Genomic DNA, 22,247 nt, shown 5'->3' with positions numbered 1-22,247 from the left:
TGCTGCATTAAAGTGTTATTGGATTCACTCAGCGATGCTATTTAAAATAACATCTAAATGCGGATGGCTTCAGGCAACCCTCAAGATGGCAGCATGTGCAGACACTATGGCACCAATCCTGCAGGGAGTTCTGCACAGAGAAACTCCAATGGACCGTTTCAGGACTGGAGCCTAAACTACAAATAAAGAGAGCTTGAGCAATTAAAGGGGATAGGATCAATGTTATTTATATACACACACATATACACAAGCTCCAGTTGCGGGCTGAGCTCATTTTTATAAAAACTTTAATCGTGCTTGGAAGAAAGGAGACTTGTCAGTTTCCCTGTATGATTATGATTGGTTTCATTTTCTCATCCTTCTGCTCAAGGCCTACTGGCTGTTTTTTTCTGCTCTGAATTCCAGCACTGCAAAAGAGGATCCAGCTCTCTGTCCATGATCTGTTCCTTGCAGATTTAAATACAACAGACTAACAACCCTATTTCCATGCTTGTGCATGGACAGGCATTATTTTTCTAGGAAAGCAACAACATCCTTCAGAACTTACACTTCAGAATTATCTCAGTGACATCGTTTGAAGACATTCATGAAAACAGCATCATGGCACAAGAAGGAAAGATGGGATCACTCTCAGCAGCACAGCCATGTTTACTACAGACCACAGTTTTGATAATAGTTGCAGCTAACAAAGAGGCTTAGCAGCCAACAAAACATCATGCTATTGGATGTACAAGATCAGCCAATCACAGTCATAGTAACAAAACACCAACAAAGGAGAGGAAAGGAAAAGTTAAGAACTAAAGTGTTGTCACAACCAATGCCTTGAAGCACACCTATGACAGCAAAGTCAAATTTCGCATGTCTGATTTTTTTTTTTTTTTGCTTTTAAAATGAAAGGGAACATTGTACTTACCACAGATTTCTGCTCATATACAAGTGCAGAGACTTGTCTCTATATCTGGGATAGCACCTACTCCTCGTAGGAAGACAGGTTCAACCTTTGATCTCACTAAGGGAAGGAGTTCCCTGCTCTCCCCCATCAAGAACAAATATGGAGACTTAGGGGGAAAGTATTACCACAACCATGCAAAACCAAACAAAGAGAACTGAAGAGTAAAGAGACAGGGCAACTCTTTATGGACATTTGTAGTTTCCCCTTATGTGCTTTTGAATACATCATTGCCAGAAGCTCAATCCTAGGTAGGTAGATCAGCCTCCCTACTTTTAGAAGAATGAGAGTTTATAGTAAGTAATTTCTCTCTCTCTCCCCCTCAGGAATACAGAGACATGGCTCTCTATCTGAGATGCAGAAAAGCTGTAATCTCCTCTGAGTGGACTTATAGTTTGTTTCCGGCATACTTCATGAAATTAGCACCCTCTGCAGAACATTTTGTCCAAAGCCAGCAGCAGCTGAGGACAAAGACCCTCTTTATAATGTCTGGTAAACATGTGAACCAATGATCAGACTGCAGTTCTGCAAATCACTTCCAAGGGGGATTGCCCCCAAATACTACAGCAGGTGGTGCTCCTCATAAAATGAGAAGTAATTTGAGATGGTATAATTTTCCCCAGTGCCTTCAAAGCTCCAATAATGGCATCAAGCAATCTAGACAAAGTACCAATGACTATTGAATCACTCAGGAAGGACTACCGGAAGGATATGAAAAGATCCTCCTTCCCAATAGCTTTCCAGACTGAATAGAAATGTCCTTCTGATAAGTTTTCTCCAGAGTGGACCATGATGGGGGGCAAGGTTTAGGCAAAGCTAATTTCTATGAAAAAGTTAATTTCCCTTTGACATATAGTCCTATCCATATGAACAATACAGAAATCCTTATTTGTGGACAGTGAGCCCAGGCTCTGAGATTCTCCAAGCAAAAGTGATGGAAAAAACTAACTTAAAAGAATCCCCTCCAGGGGAACACAAGGTGAAAACTTGGAGAGGACTGATCAAATCATAAGTGTGTAGTTGAAGTTCCAAGTAGGATATCCATATACCGGTGAAGGATTACTTAAGGAAACCTATGTATGTGAGAATGAAAATTCTCAGGACTTCACTCAGGACTAAGACCTGTCTCTTAAAGGTATTTGTACTGAGTCCTTTCTTTAGAAGTTTGTGAAGAAACTTCAGAACATAATTTGCTTTGCCCTTTTTCCAGGTGAAAGCTCTTCCTGGTAATGCAGTTGAAGACTTTCAAAGTACTGTATCTCAATAGTATTTTTATTGGTGGAATCCCTTGCAAAAGAAAAGAGAGCAGAGGAAATTACTTAAATTCATGGCCCTTAATGCCTGTTCCACAATGTCTAGGCTGCTAGTTGGCTGCAGGTGAAATGCCAGCCCTTGTAACAGAAGGGCTGACTTACTTGCAACTTCCAGGCTCTGCCTATTGACAGAAGGGCTAATGCTGAAAACCAAGGTCTCCAATACCAAAAGAAAGTTCCCCAGGATTACTTTACTGTGTCAGATCCAAACTTGCTAAACTGAGGAAGAAGTGGGATAGAAGTAAATGCATGAGGTTTTTTAGATCAATGCAATGGGAGCATCCCACATTAGGGGACAGTGATTGTAAATAATATGTCTAGCAGATTGTTTTCTGAACTTTGTGAAGAGGTTCATCACTGACATCACTATCAGCTGGAACACCCAAAGGAGTATATTCTATTCAGACTGTAGGGTGTTCTGCTTGCTGAGCCAGTCTTCTGTTAAATTAAGAATTCTCATGTATTTCAATCTGGAGGAAAGGCTATTCTCCCATTCAGTCTATTTTCTATAGTCTGGGTGTAACAATGTTGATTGAATTCCTTCTTGCATGTTTATGCACATCTTTGCCCAGTAATTGTGTGGGCATAGGACTGATCTGTATTTGCAGTTGGAACAGCAGCAGCAACAGTTTGATCGTTCTGGGTTCCAGGCTGCTGGTGCTCATTTGATACTCCAACCATGTTCTCCGGGCCATCTTTGGTTGAGTTCCTCAACCAAAGAGGCTCATGGTGATAAGAATGTGGTGGATTTCCAAGAGATAATCCCTGAAACTTCCATTCTGAAGCCAGTCAATCCAGGCACCAAGCACTTTTGACATGAGCCTACATTGCAATCTGTTAATGGAGTAAGAGAAACATCTTATACCGGAGTCCATCATGAAACTTGGTCTATGCTTTTACACCTGGCAGAATATCATGTTCTCCAGAAGTTGAGAATTCCACAGAGTCTGCTTGGTATGAGTGCTGAATGGCTCATGAGTGGATGGAAACATCTGGTTCCTCTGGGTCCAAGACAGCTCAGTCATTGTACTAGTTTACAAAACCAAACTAGAATTAGAAACTTGTTGAGTCTGTTTAAATCAAGCAGATCACTTAAACTATAGGAAAACTATGGGAAAGGAGAGCTGGTTCTATGGCTTGAATGTCTGTGAGTTGCTGCGTGGCTTTGAGAAGTTGTTGATGTTTACTTTGGCTCCTGGACATAGTTTGTTCACCTTTACTTTTATATTCTACATAATCTTGCCTCCGAGATAGCAGATTCAATGGAACAACCCATGAGGATTTTGAGGAACTCTTCGACATCCTTCTTCCTGACTTTTGTTGGTGCTTAGGTAACTGATGTGGACTTGAATCACCTGGGAAGAAAGTGCCAGAGACCACCCTCTATCTGTTACAAGAGCGGCGGGGGGGGGGGGGGGACTGGTGGCAAGAAGAGTAATATATTTTCCTTCCCCATAGGATATGGGACTAGTTTATAGGAGCGGATAGAATATTTACTTTGTTGGCATGTTTGAAAATGAAGCTTTTAGATTGCTTGGATTTGTAGAACGGCTTGAAGACCTGAAATGACTTGTTTGGGTGTGAATGTTGTCTTCTTAGCCATACGGAGCGATTTTGTCTTAGCCGTGTCACAATTTGAGCAGTTTCAAAGGGAGCCCAAACACCATGCAACCCTCAAAAAGGATAGCTGGCCAAACCTGTTAGAGTATGTATAAACAATGAGCTTTTTTAAAGTCTAAAGTTCCTGTGCTCTACTATATTGGAAGCATTGCATTATGTTCCAAGTTACATAGCATCTGTGGAAGAATCCATCAGCACAATAATTATGAGGGAGTTCTAACATTCATCCTAGATGGTTTTGAATGTTTCTGTTCTGCAGCAGTAAGATTTGCCACCCAAAGGTGAACTGCTTTGGCAAATGGAATTAGTCTTAAGGCCCTTGATGAAGGCATAGGATGCAGCCACTTTGCAAAAGCTAAGCAGGTCTAGGCCTGGACAGGAGAGACCACCTACAAACCCTTTGCATGCTGCCTTTTATTCCATGGAGGAAGGGTGGGATACATCCAAAATAAATAACATGTTTGTATCATCAAGGCTGAGGTCCCCAACTTTGAGAAGTATTGCTGTGCACTTGTCACTGAAGTTCTCAAGGGACCCCTTTCTCTCTTTTTTTTGTAAATAATTTTATTCATTTTCCAATATAAAAAAAATCATATTAATAACAAAACAGACCAAATCTTACATTAAAAAACAAAAAATACAGCCAATTAAAATAATTTCAAAGGGGAATTGCCATGTTCTGAATTTCAAGAGATAATGTCATTCATTTTCTGCTTTCTTCTTGGTTGTTTCCCAGTTTTCTAATCCTGATATTAACTATCCCCATCTCTCAGTCCACCAATTGCTGATATGTGGCTCTCTATCTTTGTTTGACGAGTCCATATTTCTATAATTTCTATAATAAGGAGGTAAATTGTATTCCATATTGTTTTCAGTTATATTATTTTGAAGCACAGTCCTCTTTTGATAGCCCCTCCTTTCTCTGCCATTTCTTGCTCTGAAAGGCTTTGGGCTTCCATCCAAGATTAAAATTAATGACGCCATGTTGTCTTTGATATCCCTTAATAATCTGATGTTTCAAACTGTATCATGGGATGTATTTGGCAGTCAGTCAGTTATATAAATATTGTTTCTGGTTTCCCCAAGAAATAACCACGCCAGCTTTCCTGGGCCCTAGAAAAGCTGGCAGGCATCCAGAATTCACCATCACTCTCCAAACCATATATGAAAATATTCCATGCAAGCAAATGCATCTTTTGCAAAGTACATCCCTTTTGTGGTTCAAATAAAAAGTATCTCCAGCCTCCCTCAGACAAAGGAGGCTCCTTTTTCTTTCTGCATCACAACTGCTACCGCCACCATTTTCCCTCCTTAGCCTGAGCCATTTTCATATCTGATTTTACTCTGCCAATTTTGATTAGGGCTCTCCGCTGAGGACTGTGGTGCCATACAGCCAATTAATTTTACACTTCTTTCGTTTCCTTGGATAATTAATTCTTTCTTGGCAAGATTCACCAAATCATGAAATAGCAAATATAACACGGCAGCCCCTCACCTCATTAATCAACATGCCAAGATGGGAGCCTTTTTGAAGTCCGAAACTTAACCTCCAGTGACTGTGTAGTTTAGCAGATTTTTCTTTTATCTCTTTCCGTCCAGAACACACCTGTTTTTTGTCCAAATCTTTTTAATTTTTAGAAAACAGGTATCTCCTGCTTGTGGGATTGACTCTGGAGAGTTCCTAGTTTGTGCCATGCATCACCCAGCGTCCCAGGCCCCACATCTTTTTGCGTGAGGCAGATAATGGATGATCTGTTGGGCAGCAGGTTCCCTCCCCCCCCCCCGGTACCCTTGGTGGGGGTCAACAGGGCTAATTACACTCATATTAACCCTGAATTTCTTACACTGCTGGGGGTCCAATCTCAGGGGAAGCAGCCATTTCCCTTGGCAGGAAACAGGAAGTCAAGGGACCCCTTTTAATCACCTGGTATTGTATGGCTGTCATTGACATCAAAGCTGCTATAAGAGCACCCACTTGTAAATTTTTGAGTAGTTTGCAGAACTACAGACATTTACAAAAAAATTAGGAGAAAAACCTAAAGCAAGTAGCTTGATGAAGCCAGAACATGCTCAGTAGTTACAGAATGTTGAGTGGTAGTTGGAAAAGAAAAATTAGGGAAATGCTCTGCTTCAGTTGCTTACAGCTTATAGTATCACAAAAGATATGGCTGGCTAGCTTTCTAAATGCTATGATTTTAGAAAGATCTGGGAAATGGGCAATATTTGCCTGGACGCTGAGGAAAGAGATCAGGTCCCCATGGGGTTACTGAGCCAAGGATCCTGTCTTCATAGATCCATCCCACCCTCTTTTCTCAGAATGAGTGTACAGGTCATTTTTCATTAAAAAGTGAGTAACAGCTCGCCTAGGGACAGTTACACCTGGTCTCAGATTGGGTACCTCTCTCTTCTTTTTAATGTAAAACGAAAGATCTTTCAGATTGCAGAGCTGATTTAAGCTGTCAAAGTGCTACAAATGATTATGCCCCCCTCCCCGTGTGCAGCCTTTGTAAACTAATTCAGGGTGTTTTTCAGTGAATGGGAATATCCCACTCTCTAGTAGGACAGGAGAACAATCTTATAAATGGAATTTGCCCTTAATTCTGGAGTAAGATGGAGTCAAAAAAATTGTGAGGGCATGGAATGGGAACTTAAGCTTCTAGAAGGGAAGCAGTGCATAGAGTGGCTGGGGAAGCCCAGCCAGATTGGTGGGGTATAAATAATAAATTATTATTATTAGGTACATTATATTAAAACCTACAATTGATCCAACTAGCTAAACATTGTCCACATTGATTGGTGGCAGCTCTCCAAGGTTTCAGACAGGAGTCTCTCCTAACAGTACCTGAAGATGCTGGTGATTGAACCTGGCACCTTCTGCATGCAAGACAAATGTCTCAGGGGGGTTGAGAGAAAGAAATACGTTCACACTAGATCTTCGTGGAACAGCTGCCGGGCAGACATGATCTGCAGCAGAGAATTGGAGAATGTTAGCATTGTTTAACTCTTAATCAGCTGCTTTCCCCCTGCAACCTCTTTCCTTCAGTACAGGAAAGTTTTTTTTTGTGGAAAGGGGTGCTCTAAGCTTGCTGTCCATAGATCAGGACTTGTTTGTACTTTCTCCACCCAGAGTGGCTCACATGAACCTTGGGAGAATCATTTCTTCCTCAGATATTCTCTGCTTCTTTCTCATGGGATTGGACAGAAGAGAATCAGTGCCTCGGCAGATGTCAGTTGTTAGGATTGGACAGAAGGAAAAAGAAGGAAGAGAGGATCTTCTTGACTTTGGCACTAAACTTTGTTATCACCTTTTCTAGAGTGGGGAAGGGTACTGTAGTCAATGCTCAATTGCATGGGCTATGCACTGCTGTGAGGGAAGGCAGGAATGATCTTTGTTAAGATATTTTCCTGCTTCTCAACTGCTTGGGTGTGTGGTGTGACTAGTCATGGGATTTAGACCAACTGTGCATATATGGGAGTGGTAGCCCATGTCCAGTGCTACTTCCGCTTCTGTGGAGGGGTAACATCTGGCTTACATGATAGGTGTTTCATTTACAGTCTTCAACTGCTTGCTGGGCGATGGAAGAAAGAAGCATTGCTTCCCTACACTGTAGGGGAAGGTAGGCAAGTGAATAGCTTCCTGAGAGGAGTTAACTTTAAACCTAATATGCAACAATTCTTTCCTTGTGCTCCTTTCTAGATTCTTGCCTAGGTAGAGGAAAGGGGAAAGCAAAGCTGCTTAAAAATAAAAGAGAAACTATAGGACTGAAAATAAAGAAAGCAGAGTTCTCAGGAACCTTCTTCCAGACCCACAACACAGCCAGCCTGGGGCAGCAGGGAGTGCCTCTTTCTGGTGAGCTCAAAGGTTGGCTTAATCTTACCCCTAAGAGAAGGTTCTAGTCCAGATGTAAAGTCTTGTCTGTCTCTCCCAAAAGTAGAAAGGGCTTTACAGTCCTGCACAGTTTGAACATATTTTATATATTGTGCTGTGTATATTTAAGGTGGAATTAAGAAAATGAAAATACATTTTTCAAAGAACTATGTGCAATTTCATATTTCTCCAGGTACAATGAGAACACAGATAACAAAACATGAAGTCTTTGTGAGCTCCCTGTGCTCCTCCCACCTCCAGGCCCCAACTCTGGGCCCACTTCAGTCAGAATCCTTCAATGTCACATTCTCTCCCTCCCTTCAACATTCAGAATGAAAAATATAATTAAGTATTGCTTCTTTATCCCCAACCGGCTCTTCTCCTTGCAAAAAGTGTCTTCACAAATTTAATTCCATTATCCCAAAGGCTCCTGTACCCCACCCACAGATCTTAGGAGTCATAACAAACAAATCTTGACATCTTTGGTTAAAACAACACACACACACACACACACACACACACACACACCACAGAGCAACACACTGCCCAGTATGCTCCTATTTTGGCCTGTGGTGTCTGGCACAAAAGTTTCTATTCAAGAAGGAAGCATTAGTGCTGAGCTTTCTGCTCACTGGAAGTTGGATATTCTTCACTTTTCCTTCCTAATCCAATCCATTCCTCCTCCTCTCATACAGTTGTTGCTGGCCCATACTGAAACAGGAGAGGGGAAGTCTCTTTGATCCGGACATAGAACCTCCCATCAGGCCAAGCCTTGTGGAGCGAGAGGGGCAGGAAGTCATTTGGAAGCCACTGCTCAACTTCATCTGACACGAACACTAGTCCAAAGTGTTCCAATTGGTCTTCACTGTAGCAGAAAGCATCTGCATTTCCCAGGACATCGCGTGAGACCTCGTTCATCTCCTGCACCACCAGCTTCACCACATCTTCTGCCGACATCTTGTTGGTGAGGTGCAGCTGTGCAGAAATAGAGGTAAGTAAGAGCAAGAGGAAGGGCAAAGAAAGACGAGGGTATACCCAAATAAGCTGGCTCCCCCTAAAGAATAAAGCCAGATACTTAACTGAGGAATTAATGTGTCTTCCTAAACTTATTCCAGTCCCACAAGAATAAAAACTGAGGGCACTGTACTCTAGCATAATTGAATTTGGTGAGCTATCCTAGATTCAATTTGAGATCTGCATATAGTATTGGTGTCCACAGGCCTTCTGGATAAACAAGAAAAGGACTTTTGGCCATGCCAAAAAGAGCAGAACATTGAAGATGTTCTGCTGATGTGGCATAAAAGTTGCCTGATCACTTTTTTTAGGAGCATACCAGTGAGAAATGAGGATAGAAATAGTGATACCATGAAAGTAGCTTTGGAAGATTGCAGTCCAACCACATCATTTCCCCTTGCTTTCTATAGCAAGGAATATTGTCTAAATGCAAAGAGCTATACGCCATGGCCATACTCACCATGACACCACCACTCCAGAATAGGTGGTCAGGTTTGCCTTAGGTTTGAGTCAAGCTTAGGCCAGGCTTTTTTTCAGTTGGAACTCGCCAGGTGGGCACCATTGCCATTATAAGAGAGCAATGGAGCCATTCATGATGAGTTTCAGCACCTCTTTTTCTAGAAAAATAGCACTGGCTTAGGCTACATACCAGTCATGGCTACAACCACCAAGAATGATATAGAGTATATGACTGCCACCCATTTGGGCTCTATATGATAATTCTTTAACAAACATTGTCTCCTGTCTATTTATTCATTTTATCCGACTGTCCAAAATGTAGACACTGTGAAGCCAGACTGAAGTTCAGCCCTGACATTACACACAACCATAGTTTCAAAGAAGAATCAAAGAAGGCCATGGGCTCACACACTATTATCTGTTCCCAGAAACAAATGCCTCTCTCCCTATTCTAACCTATTTGGTCTTATGCATGATTTTTGATAACTCTGATTAAGGGTGTTTCTTAATTCAGGACACTGGTTCTGAAAGAGGATCCTATGGCTCACCCCTAATCCCTAAACCACAGTTGTATCTGTAATACCTTCCTATGCTAATGCTTCTCTAATCAATCAACATCCTTCCTTCTATGCTAGAAAACATCCTTTGATAGTGGACATAAATCACCATTCTCTTTTAAATGTTATGTTATGGTGAATAGTTCCTTAGTCCCAAGGTCTGGAAGAGAGGACAACAGAGACGATGCCCTGGTGTCCGGTAGTCAACCCAGTACAATCTATGTATCTACACCCAAAAGGAATCTTTACAAAGCTCTTTGCACCAGTGACTGCAGTGTGATTTATCTTCAAAACAAATGCTGTTAGCTAGAATGGTAAAGTTTATTGGTCCATAGTCTGAACCAATATGACTCGTGATGTGGATGGAAGTTTAATCCTTAACAAGTCAATGGATGCCTAGTGCATTCATATTATTACACCCTGAAGGCTACACTGTAATACCATACTGTGTTCAGATCTACACTGTACATCTCCACCCCATTTACTCCATTTGAAAATTTGGCTATTTATTATTCATGAAGCCCTTAGTTAACAGCATCATAATAAACCACCATAAAAGTGCAGCATTGCAAGCCACAATCAGCATTGCAAGCTCAACAACTGAACCTGGCTGATGTGGAAATGAACAACTCACTGGACATAATCCCCAATAAATAAGGTAAAGGACCCGACTATGGGGTGCAGTACTCATCTCGCTTCAGGCTGAGGAGCTGGCGTTAGTCCACAGAAAGCTACCTGGGTCACGTGGCCAGCATGACTAAACCGCTTTTGGCGCAATGCAACACCATGACAGAAGCAATGACGGAACACCGTTTACCTTCCCACCGCAGTGGTCCCTATTTATCTACTTGCACTGGTGTGCTTTTGAATTGTTAAGTTGGCAGAACCTGGGACAAAGCAACGGGACCTCACCACCATCACGTGGATTCAAACTGCTGACCTTCCAATTGGCAAGCCCAAGAGGCTCAGTGGTTTAGACCACAGCACTACCTGCTAATAAATAAATAAGGTACCGGAGGCAGGAACATTATGTTTCGGGACATGTAAGGTTGTGTCTGTAGTGTGGTTTTATAGTGAAAAGGATGTATAATCTAATAAACAGAATACATATTCTTTTTGCAAGTGCAAAAGTAAAAGTACAGGGAGCTGCTGTCTGGATGCATCCTCAGATCATATGGAATAATTAACAACAGCATTCCAATTCTCTGTGGCCTACTGACACTACCATTGCCAGTTCTGGGACGCAGCCCCAAAAGAAGCAATAGTGAGAAATCCATTTAATGGAAAGTATCAGGAAGGGGAAGGGTCACATAGCCAAATCTAGGAAAAAGGAATACATCTTCTTCCTGCAAGTGTTGCCTCCATTTTCAGTACTGCACTATTGTATTGATGAGCCAAGACCAGGATTTTAATGATACCTTAACGCTTGTTTCTTTGGAGAGCCCTGTTTCGTACTGAGGGCACACACGTAAGGCGAAGGAGCCTGTTGACTTGACCCGGTTTGCTACATGTCCTGGATCTGCTGCCTCCTGGAAGGTCCGAGTCCATTCCACTGAGCGTGTCCGAAAGACAGGTTCAGAGCTCCCTGCAGGACAGCCGTGCCTGGGGCTGAATTCTGAGCCTGTCCCAAGTCTCACAGGGCTGCAACGGGCTGCAGTTCTACTTTCAGTTGGTGAACTGTCAACAGAGCCAGGGCAAGACTTTCTGGCCCCATGACAAAGCGGTTTTGGGAAATCCAGGCTGCTGGTGCGGACACAGTAGGCCTGCCTCTTCTCTGTGATGCGCAGCAGCTCTATCTGCCGACTAGGAAGCACAAAGTCACTGTCATAAAGCTCTGGGGGAGGCCGAGGCTCCTCTGGAGGAATAGGGGGTGTCTTTAGCTCATGGTTCTGCAGGACGTCAGGGGCACTGTCCCTCAAAGGGCGTGGATTTCTTCTACTGCAGTACTCAGGCCCTGAAGAGGGGTAAAGAAGGTCAAGCTCTCTGGGGCTTTGGGCTCTGCTGGAGTCATAGTCACTGTCTGTAGCTAAGAATACTTCTGATGAGCCCTCTTCATCTGAGATTCCATGCGAATCTGAAAGAAAATGATAAAAAGATTACTTCTTTATCGGGGAATTATCTTGGACGAATGTGCAGTAATTCACTCAGACAAGCTGTACAAGTGGACCTGAGGGTCAAACCTTTTTCTACTCCAAGCCTGGGAGTTCTGATTGGCTAGAGCAGGGGTGAGGAACCTCTGGCTCATGGCCAATCTTGCTCTGCCGGGTTGTTTTCCTGGTAACACAAACTGAATGGCAGTTGCGTTACCTGTACAATCCTGGGAACTGGATGTAACCTGTTTAAAGCATTTATGGGCAAGAGCACAACATCATCAGTTTACTTGGAAGTGATCTTTGTGAGCCTCTTCCCAATCTAGTCTCCTTCCTCTTTCTTTTTAAGATTGGAGCAAAAGGGATTCTGACACTCCACTCTTGCCACTCCACTTTTGCCCAGTTTCTTTTCACTGCCAATTTTTAACCATTTTTGCCTGGAACATGTTTATCCCACAATCCTCAAACAGATTCTGCACATGCCTTCCTCATTTTTCTAGAAAATATACCGTATTTTTCACCCCATAGGACGCACCTAGTTTTTCGGGGGGAAATACAGGGGGGAAAATTATTTTCCCCCAGCCCCCAGAACAGGCTGCTATCTGCAAGCCGTGGGAGAGCTGTGCGACTTTGCTAGCGGAGAGCTGCGCAAAGCCCGAAGTCTGGGGCGTGCTGAGCTTAGCGCGCCGTAGGCTTTAGGGTGCAGGCAGCTCTCCGCAAGCCACGCAGCTCTCCCACGGCTTGTGGATAGCTTCCTGAAGCCTGGAGAGCAAGAGGGGTCTGTGCACACTGACCCCCCTCACTCTCCTGGCATCAGCAAAAGACTGCATTCACGCCATAGGACGCACACACATTTCCCCTTCATTTTTGGAGGGGGAAAAGTGCGTGTTATAGGGCGAAAAATACGGTAGTTTAGGTGTCGTTACTAACAAGTAGCTGGCAAGAGGTACTAGAGATTATATTAAAGATTACAATGCATCAGATTCCGACAACTCCTAAATTTATGCTGTCAGGATATCTGGAAGGCTTCATCAAAGTTAATGATAGAAGTTTTCTTATTAAAATGCTGGTGACAAAGATAACTTGGTCTAGATAATGGAAGTTGTGATAGCACCTTCAGCTTTACATGCAGTGGTTAAGGAGGGAAAGACTGCTTTCATATGTAAAGGCCTATAAAGTAGATAAATCCAAGGAAATCAATAGCAAAGAAAAGGATGCATTTATTTATTAAAATATTTCTATACCGCTGTATCATAAAAAATACATTACAGCAGTTTACAACAATATAAACAGAAAACCAAATAGTAAAATTATAACTGTTAAGAACAAGTTAAAAGCAGAAAGAAATTAAAAACAAACATCAATAGACCATTGTAGGGATGTACTATTAATTGCCTGCGTATGCCTGGTGGAATAGAAAATTTTTCAGCAAGCTTTGAAAAGTTGACACATAAGGTGCCCACTGAATCTCTATTGGCAGGGTGTTCAACAAGACTGGACTGAGGACACTGAAGGCTTGATTTCTCGTGGTTATCGAATGAGCCTCATCAATTCAGGGAACGACCATAGATGCTTCTGCAGATGATCTCAGTGATCGAGCTGGAATATAAAGGTTCAAGTGATCCCCAAAGTGCCCTGGACCCAAGTTGTTCAGTGCTTTGTAAATCAATACAAGAACCTTGAACTTGGCTCAGTAATAGGTGGGTAGCCAGTGCTGCTCTTTTAACAATGCTGTCACATGTTCTTGACTAGAAACTCCTCATCAGCAATCTGGCTGCAGCATTCTGCACCAGCTGGAGCAGCCCCACAAAGAACACATTATAGTACTCTATCCTCGAGGTTACCAATGCATGGACTGCAGTGGTTACCAGTGCATGGACTATCCCTGTCCAGGAACAGCCATAGTTGGCAAACCAGATGAAGCTGGTAAAAGGAACTCATAGCCACAGGGGACACTTGGGCCTCTAGTGACAAAGATGTATCCAGGAGCACCCCCAAACTTCTTCTAAGGGAATGCAAACCCATCCAAAACAGGTAACCACCCACCTAAAGAGCCTTTATTCAGTGAAACAGATTTATCTGTAAAATGGATTTTGAAAAACATCTGGGCAAAGAGAATAAGCGAGAATAAGCTATCTAGGGAGATAAAGTGGTAGAATGCCCTTGTCAGAATGCTTCCAGAAGAGGTTGTCCAGACAGTTACTGGGGAGGTTTTAGATAAGATACCTTGTGTTATAGCAGAGGGCTGGACTAGGAGAGGGGATTTAATAGCAGTTATAAAAAGTCCAGAAAAATGCAAAGGAAACTCTCACCAGAGTTGAGCTTGCGGCTCATTTCAGGAGAAGGGGTAGGTGAGGGAAGGAAGTCCAAATGGGAAGAGGTTGATCGTGTTTTCTCCTTTAGTACAATGCTAGATTCTTCAAGAAACCATGTGAGTGGGATGCCACCAGAAGGCTGCTTGTACCGGGCATGCTGCAATGCATCCATCATCCAGCGCATTTCTCGCCAAATCTCCTCCATTTGCTGTCCAAGAGAAAGACACAGAATCATCTCCTTTTTTGACACTGAAAAATCATTCAGGAGGCTGCACAGCAGGCTAGCCACAAGTTTTGCCATCTTTGTATGAGAAGGAGTTGTACACGCATATTGATGGATGCTCTTAAAGATCCTCCATGTGGGGTGGATCTGGTTTCTATATACTTATGTTAATACACATGTAGAGCTTATGCACACTGGGGTGTAGTCACTTGGTGTGGCATGGGTAACTTTTTACAGCCCTGAAACTACCCCACACATTCCTTGAAACTCCTTAAGACTGCTGTGCTGTGCTACCAATCTGGATAAATAGGGTTCATTCATTGAACATGTCTCAAACAGGAGCACTTTCCTAGGATTGCGTCATTTCTCATAACTCCCCCTCTAATCCCCACTCCATACTTATTCCCTGAATTCAGGATTTTGCAGAGAAGTAAATTTACCCAAGATAGAAAGTGGCATAAGATAAATTTCTTTTTAAACAGTCATTGAAATTCCCTCACATCTTGACCCTTTGCATTCAAATTGCCAGGCAGTTAAGATCAATCTCAGGCAGGTATGCTTCATTTTGGTGGTCCACAGTGTGTCTTTGGATTTGTGGTTGAAGACAGGAGATGGCCCATCCATTGCATGAAATATTCATATTGATTTTTAATTGTATTTTTATTGCATGCTTTCTTATTTTGTATTTTATTGTGTTACAGTTGGAATTGAATGTAATTCAAATCGTAATACAATATATATATGAAGACAGGAGTGCCTGGCGTTCTCTGGTCCATGGGGTCACGAAGAGTCGGACACGACTAAACAACAACAAAAACAACAACAACAATACAATATATAAAAAATAAAATAATAAAAATACAATTAAAAGCACAGTGCGTTACAATTGCTACAACAGGAAGAAAAAGCATTAAATGGTCTGCCAAGACCTTCAGCAATTTTCAAGTGGTCCATGGGGGGAAAGTTTTGGAGTCACTGTTCTAGAGGACAAATTTGGATTTGACAAGAGACAAGCTTAACACTTAGAGGGACTTGCTGGCTAGAGCTAATGCATGCCTTTGAGATCCTTCATTATTGACAATAAATCAATCTTAACGCAGCACAACACAGCTGAAAGCATGCTGGCATCACCAGCCAGATGCTTTGACTAGTAAGAAAAAAAAGTGGGAGTTCTGGGGTAGGAGCTATCCTATAAAACGATGTTGGTTACTTACTACTAATGTTCTTTCTGGAGTATGCAGCAGGATCCAGTAAACAGTGAACTAACACTCCCACTGCCCTAGAACAGCCAGGATCGTGTTGTTATATATTATCAGAGTGTGGCTGGGCATCTATATGACAGCAGAACAGGAAAGATCTGCTTCAAGGACCCTAATTTGCAGAAGGTCTGTCGCTCAGCTACCAAGCAGTTAGTGTTAACCAGGCTGGGTCTGGATGGTATATATGCCTCTGGGTTAATAGGTCATTGCTACCACATACCCTGAAATGCCAGGTGAAGGAGGTTGAAAAACAAAACTGGACCAAAAAGGTACTTGCCAGTATGATGTGGGTTTCTTCCTCAACATCTTGGAAATCAGTGGGGTTCACAGAAAGGCATATAGAAATCCTCTATACAAGACATTCTATACAAGATCTCAAAGTAGCTGTTTTACTACAAAGGAATTTCAGAAATAGACTGGAAAGAGAAGCTGCTGAATTGCAACTTATCACCAAACTTAAAACCATGGAGAAACCTGGTCTGAACAAAGACCTTGGATTCTTATCTCATTATACATGACAAAGCCATTTTTCACCTTTTCACCCCTTGCTTTTTTCTGTAAGACCTATTGCAGTCGTTAAGAGTCGTCAACAGGCTCATCACAGCTACCTGCCAATCACCCATTCCCACCAGCCTTCTGAGTAATACCCCTCCCCACCTTCTCACTATATAGAAGGGTCTGGAAACTTCTGTTTCAGTGTATCTGAAGAAGTGTGCATGCACACGAAAGCTCATACCAAGAACTGACTTAGTTGGTCTTTAAGGTGCTACTGGAAGGAATTTTTTTTGTTTTGACTATGGCAGACCAACACGGCTACCTATCTGTAACAGAAATCCTCTTGTCACTGATGATTTAGGGTGCCCAACCCCTCTGCTCCTTCATCCAAAAACCTGGAGAACTTGTGGTTGTCCATGGTCTCCTGAACCACTGCTGAACTTGACTTAATACTAACTAGGGAAACTCCATTCTCTGCTTGCTGAGGAAGTCTGCACATTTGCAGGGCCCTTGATGTGCTGGTCATTCTTGTAGAGAAAGCTGGCCTCCACCAAAGTCACCCAGCAGGAAGGATTCCTGTGTGGCATGTCTCTCCTTGCATGTTCAGGTGCACTTTCACTGTTATGGTGTGGACTAAGCCATAGGTGAAAGCGAAACTGTCATGCAAAGGCCTAAAAAGGTGAATAAGATCACTCACAACTCCAGCTAGTCTATGCTGTGAGATCATCCTTCCCCAGCAGAGGAGACTGGCAATGGATGTCATCACCATGGAGGGAGGATTGTGAAGAGATGATACCTTTGCATGACTGGATATACTTGTCCTTCCCTTTCCTTTTATTTTAGACAATAGGCAGAAAAAAAGCAAATTAATAAGGAACCAGGAGCTGGCAAAGTAAGAATAAAAAACCATGAAGGAATAAGAAGCAGGATCTGTAAAAAGCTCTATCTTAAGGCAAGGTATGGAGCCAGAGACTCAAGAGTTGACTGATACAATCATTTTGGTTCCATGTGACCTTGCCTGTCCTAAGGCAGTGAGATTGTTAATCACCTGTTTACTGGAAACATTTTGCATGCAATCCCAAAGCAAGAGAGCTATATTCCAGCAATTAGTCATGTAAAGAGGGTATATTGGATTGGTTATACAGGGGATCAGCAATTTGTTGCCTAGCATATCATGCTGAGCATTTGACACTTAATACTTTCTACTATTCATCTGTAACATACCTGTATATAGTCCTGAACTTGTTGATGCCTCTGCTTGGCAGTAGTTAATTCTGAGTCTGAGAAGGCCTCCCTGAGGCTCTGTTGAGAGAGAAGTGACTCCAGCTCCAAGAGGGCAGACACTTGGCAATACTGACTAATGAACTCGTGGTCATAAGTGAAAAAATGAACTGGAAAACAAAGGGAGAGGAGGAGGTCAAGGATTACCAGGGGACCATCAGAGAAGCAGATCTAATCATTGCCAACAGAACTGGAGCTATATATAAAGTAGAAAAAAGCTCACAGATGAATTTGGACTATCAATATTTGTTTGATTTTATTGCAGTGGCCAACATGTATCTCATATCTACCCCTCCCCCAAAAACCCCCTCAATTTGTTACTAAAAGAAAAAAGTTAAACAATATTAAAACTTGAACTTTTTTTTTAAAAAAAAATCTCTTTGACTGCTCCTGTAAGTTCCCCAGTGTCGTGCCATGATGCTTAAAAAAATGTGTCCACCTTAAAAAGAAATATTAAGCTGACTGCTCCCATGGTTCCCCCACTTTGATAATTTAATGGGGAAAAGGTTTTGTGACACCCACCCACACATTATGTCCTTAAAAGGGGACCACACCCACTTTTACACTGTAGCCACGCCTATTTTCATAATTTGGTCCAGAGGGTTAGCCATGGGTCAATGTAGCCTTCAACCTGAAAAAAATGGTATATATGTGGTCCTCAGGCCAGGGCTGGATTAAGAACTTTAGAGGCCCCAATCACTTAAAGATTTTTAAAGTACTTTTTAAGAAACTCATTGGATTAAGGATGACATGAGACAGTCCCTTTGTGAAGAAGCAGGAAGCAGAGGACAACAAAATTGATACACCCCAAAGGGTCCCCATGTAGCCATTCTCACCTAGCTCAAAGATCTGAAGTGGAAGTGTGAGAAAGCCAGACCGAGGTGTGTAAGGATTGTTCTGGCCAGGGGCAGTACACACATCCTCGGAGGGAGGCAGAAGAAGGAGAAATGAGACCTGTCCTCCGAAGTCCAGAACTTCTTGACTGTATAGGCGAAAATCTTTGGCCTGTAGAATTCAAACATGAGAAGGCAATGTTTTATTGATGTACAGCCACAACTTAGCAACCAGTTGAACATGTATGGGGATGATTCTTTGAACTGAAATGGCTTTTCCCTAATATTGGGATATTTCTGGAAGACATCCTTTTAGATCTTTGCCATTGTTCATAGATACATTCTTACTAAGTTTTGGCAAAGTAACATAGAAGGCCAACAAGGCTTTACATAAGAAGCAAATGAACTTTTGGGAGGTGGATAGCAGGATCTAATGTTTAGACTGGCATTTCTGCTGCTGTCAGACCCTCCTAATCCTATAGGGTAGAATACCCTTTTTTTAAAAAAAAACTTTTAAAAAAATCACTCCCAGGGGTTCATCTTGCAGGCTTCTTTTGTTTAATCATGCCAAAAAACTAGGTACAATAGTTTTAGCCAATATTTATAAAGTTGACCTACTTTAGACATTCTCTGAGCTGCAGTCCTATCTTACAATTTGCACTACTGCCTGAGCAGGGGCTGCTTACACTGCAGTACAGAGAATCTGCATCAGAATGGGAATCATTTCAGCGTAGGGCTCACCCTTGGCTAGATTGTTCTTGCTTATAAAGAATAATTTCTATCTGTATATTGGCTTAATATTCATGATATGAAGTAGAAATGTAAAAAATGTAAACTGGCGCCAGTACAGTAATGTTTCACTGAGCTACAAAATCAGCAATACCTCTTTTTCCTCACACACACAATACAGCCCTGCCTAAAAGTTACCTCATGCAGTGGGATATTGACCAATTGCATCAGCTCTTTGATTGCCACTTGAAGCTCCTGAAGGAAGAGATTCTGGGTGGTCTCGAGATTTTGCTCTATGGGAATTGGCTCCTCCACACTGACTTGGTGTTGCAGCCACTCCCATTCCTCCCTTGAAAAGAAGACATAGGGATAAATGCACAGATAGCTTACATGCAGTAAATGCCTAGGAAAAAATGCACATGATTATGTTGTTGCTTGCTAGGACGTGCATTTTCACACTTCTTCTGGAAGTGCTTTCATATAGGAAATGTGTGATGTCTAAAGAAGCCCTCAACGTCTGCATATCATCAGGGCATTTAGTATGGGAATGAATATGGACTTTTCACATGAAACCTGGCTTTTTCACTTGGAAGGAACTAGGGCAAAGAGTTAGGAGCAGGGGGGGAAATCATTTTTGGACCACTAAGTTAGGTGGTATAAGGCATACAACCCTAAAGTTCTTATATTGGACCCATGAGCCAGCAGAGCAGAGAGAGTTAAAAATATCTCACTGCCATAGTCTGAGATCAGAATAGGAACCTGCAGTTGCTTCAGAAGTTACAGATTGGTTATACCACCTGGAGCTGGTATCACATGATTGATATGGAGCCAAAAGATCTCAGTTCAGTATGTGACTTTTCCTTACTTAGTACATATAACATCATTTAATGAGCAATTCATCAGATATCTGGAAATATCTTCTTTTAACATCACCATCTCAACCTGCTGGCAAACCTGCTGCCCTGTCCATATATTCTCTCTTCCATTTCTCTTGACTATACCCATTTAGCTGTAGTCAAACCAACAAGGGATCTCCCTAACTCTAACCCTCTGACTGAGAGCAAGTGATGTAGAGCACAATGGGATTAAGAAATAACCCTGTCCATCCATTTATGCTGCAGGCCTGGATTGAAAGCCCTACCTGGAGATGTTTGGGTTGCTTCGTATCTTCACATGACATAATATGTTGGGTAAACGTTCAGGCACCAACACTCGGATCTGGTCAACAGCACTACAGAGCTTCAGGTAACCCAAATAGAGACCTGGAGGGAGAGCCTGGCTGCTTCGCTGGTGGTAAACCAGCTTGTCCTAAAGGGAGAAAATGACCATAAAATGGGCACATCTTGCTGCAGAAACCTGACAGAATTCAACTGAGAAAGAGGAACCCCACAACAAGGCTAAGATCCCAAGATGCTGCTGTTCTAGCCAGTAAGGGTTAAAACAGTGGTGGATTAAAAAAAAGAAAGAAGAAGAAGCAGATCAAACTTAACAGTTTGTGTGGCTTGAATTCAAAGTTCAGTCTAGCTATTTTGTCTGCAGCTTCCTGGATCCAACCAAGACCAAAAGCCTCAGGAGACAGACTGGCACGGGGCAGGAGGCACCAGAAATTTTACAAAGGAGACTGTTGTTGTCAGATATCCAGACTAGTGCTGCAATCTCCAGGAACAGAGACTGCGTTGAACTGGCCCTTTAGTGGTTTGGCCTTTGCTAATCCTGGCAATGGCTTTGAATAAGCACTTTCAATAGACCCTTGTACAGGTGCTTGAGTGCCTTTTGTTGCTGGAGACACTTGGCTGACTGAGAGGAAATCAAAAGAGAGAGGAACAACTAGACGAGGGGTCAAGAGGAGGAGGAAAGGCTGGGCACTCACGGAAGGGATTCTTTGCTAAGACCTGCTAACAAGCTGGGAAAACAACTGCTGACTGGATGCAAGAAGGGTAAATGTATCAAAAATAGTTATCTGAATCCCTAGTGGGAAAACTTACACCTGGGAAACCAACTTTTCCTTTGCCTCTGCAAAGTGTCACATACCTTGAATAAAAACTAAGCAAAAAAGAAGCTGAACCTCTGCACTCCTAAACAGGGCTTAATGCAAGCCAAGTGTCACCACAATTTAGCCCTAGAATCCATTTTGCAGGGCCACTGAGTATGGCCTGGGAAGAGTCCCTGAGGACCAGAAAGGGACTTGAAGGGTTGCATTTGACCCCCTAGGGGTTCTCCATCCTTTTCTCTGACTGGCAGTGGATTTTCAAGGTCTGAGGTAGTGGTCTTTTCTAGCCTGCCTTCCTAAAATCTTTTTAACTGGAGAGACTTGGGACTGCACCTGGGATTTTCTGTATGCAAAGTATTTAGTCTGTCACTGAGTGCCTCTGAATATGAGCACAGCCTTTCCATCACTAAACACACACACACACACACACACACACACACACACACCAGCCACCTGCATGGTCATCAGCAGCACATCCAGAGCTGTAGGCTCTTCTGGAGATGAGATGGACTTGCGGCTTGTCTGCAGCTTTGAGAGGGGGACCCAGTGGACGCTTTCAAAGGTCTGATTTGTCTTCACCTCCTTTAGGGTCACAACTAAAATATTGCCCTGCTTGTCTTTGATGGGCTCAAAAAAGACATGTCCCAGATCCTGAATTCCCAGCAGACCCTTCAAAGAGAAGAAAAAGTCATTTATGGAGAGTGGGGTCTGGCTCTAGATGGCATATCCTCTATATTCTCCAAGGGTTTTCCATGGTACCTTGTTACAGATAGGTAGCCGTGTTGGTCTGCCATAGTCAAAACAAAAAAAATCCTTCCAGTAGCACCTTAAAGACCAACTAAGTTAGTTCTTGGTATGAGCTTTCGTGTGCATGCACACTTCTTCAGATACCATGGTACCTTGGTTCCCGAATGGCTTGGCTCCTGAACAAATCAGCTCCCAATGCCGCAAGCCCAGAAGTGAGTGTTCCGGTTTGCGAACGTTTTTTGGAAGCCGAACGTCTGACTGAACAGCTTCTGCGGCTTCTGCTTGAGTGCAGGAAGATCCTGCAGCCAATCGGAAGCTGCGCCTTGGTTTTCAAACCGTTTCGGGAGTTCGAGAACCAAGGTACCACTGTAACAGTAAAAAGGTATTGAGCATTTAAATATTCAGACAGAAGTGCTCCTTTGCTACCTAAAGCCAAGGTCACCTGACAATACATGAATAATAAGCAGGGCTGTCAACAGATGAAAACATATTTTAACAATTAACT

The 22,247-nt window shown here is 42.6% G+C and overlaps 1 protein-coding gene across 14 annotated transcripts in view; it reads right to left on the bottom strand.

Moving 5' to 3' along the window:
- Nucleotides 1-201: 201 nt before the first annotated feature.
- LOC310831043 (ankyrin repeat and fibronectin type-III domain-containing protein 1-like) overlaps nucleotides 202-22,247 on the bottom strand; it is a 350,791-nt gene continuing 328,745 nt past the window's right edge. For all 14 annotated transcript variants that reach the window (XM_083711065.1, XM_083711073.1, XM_083711075.1 and 11 more), the window contains 8 exons: nucleotides 21,449-21,664; nucleotides 20,147-20,313; nucleotides 19,204-19,354; nucleotides 18,280-18,448; nucleotides 17,387-17,553; nucleotides 14,183-14,393; nucleotides 11,199-11,854; nucleotides 202-8,725 (listed from right to left, as the gene is read on the bottom strand). In XM_083711065.1, the coding sequence (XP_083567191.1) occupies nucleotides 8,438-8,725; nucleotides 11,199-11,854; nucleotides 14,183-14,393; nucleotides 17,387-17,553; nucleotides 18,280-18,448; nucleotides 19,204-19,354; nucleotides 20,147-20,313; nucleotides 21,449-21,664 (2,025 nt within the window). In that variant the 3' untranslated portion in view covers nucleotides 202-8,437. The remainder of the gene's footprint in view (nucleotides 8,726-11,198; nucleotides 11,855-14,182; nucleotides 14,394-17,386; nucleotides 17,554-18,279; nucleotides 18,449-19,203; nucleotides 19,355-20,146; nucleotides 20,314-21,448; nucleotides 21,665-22,247) is intronic.

Source organism: Podarcis gaigeae, assembly GCF_964106915.1.
Source record: "Podarcis gaigeae genome assembly, chromosome: 14".
NCBI classification, from domain to species: Eukaryota; Metazoa; Chordata; class Lepidosauria; order Squamata; family Lacertidae; genus Podarcis; species Podarcis gaigeae.
The sequence above is the reverse complement of the archived record's forward strand: the minus strand, read 5'-3'. Positions and strand labels throughout refer to the sequence as shown.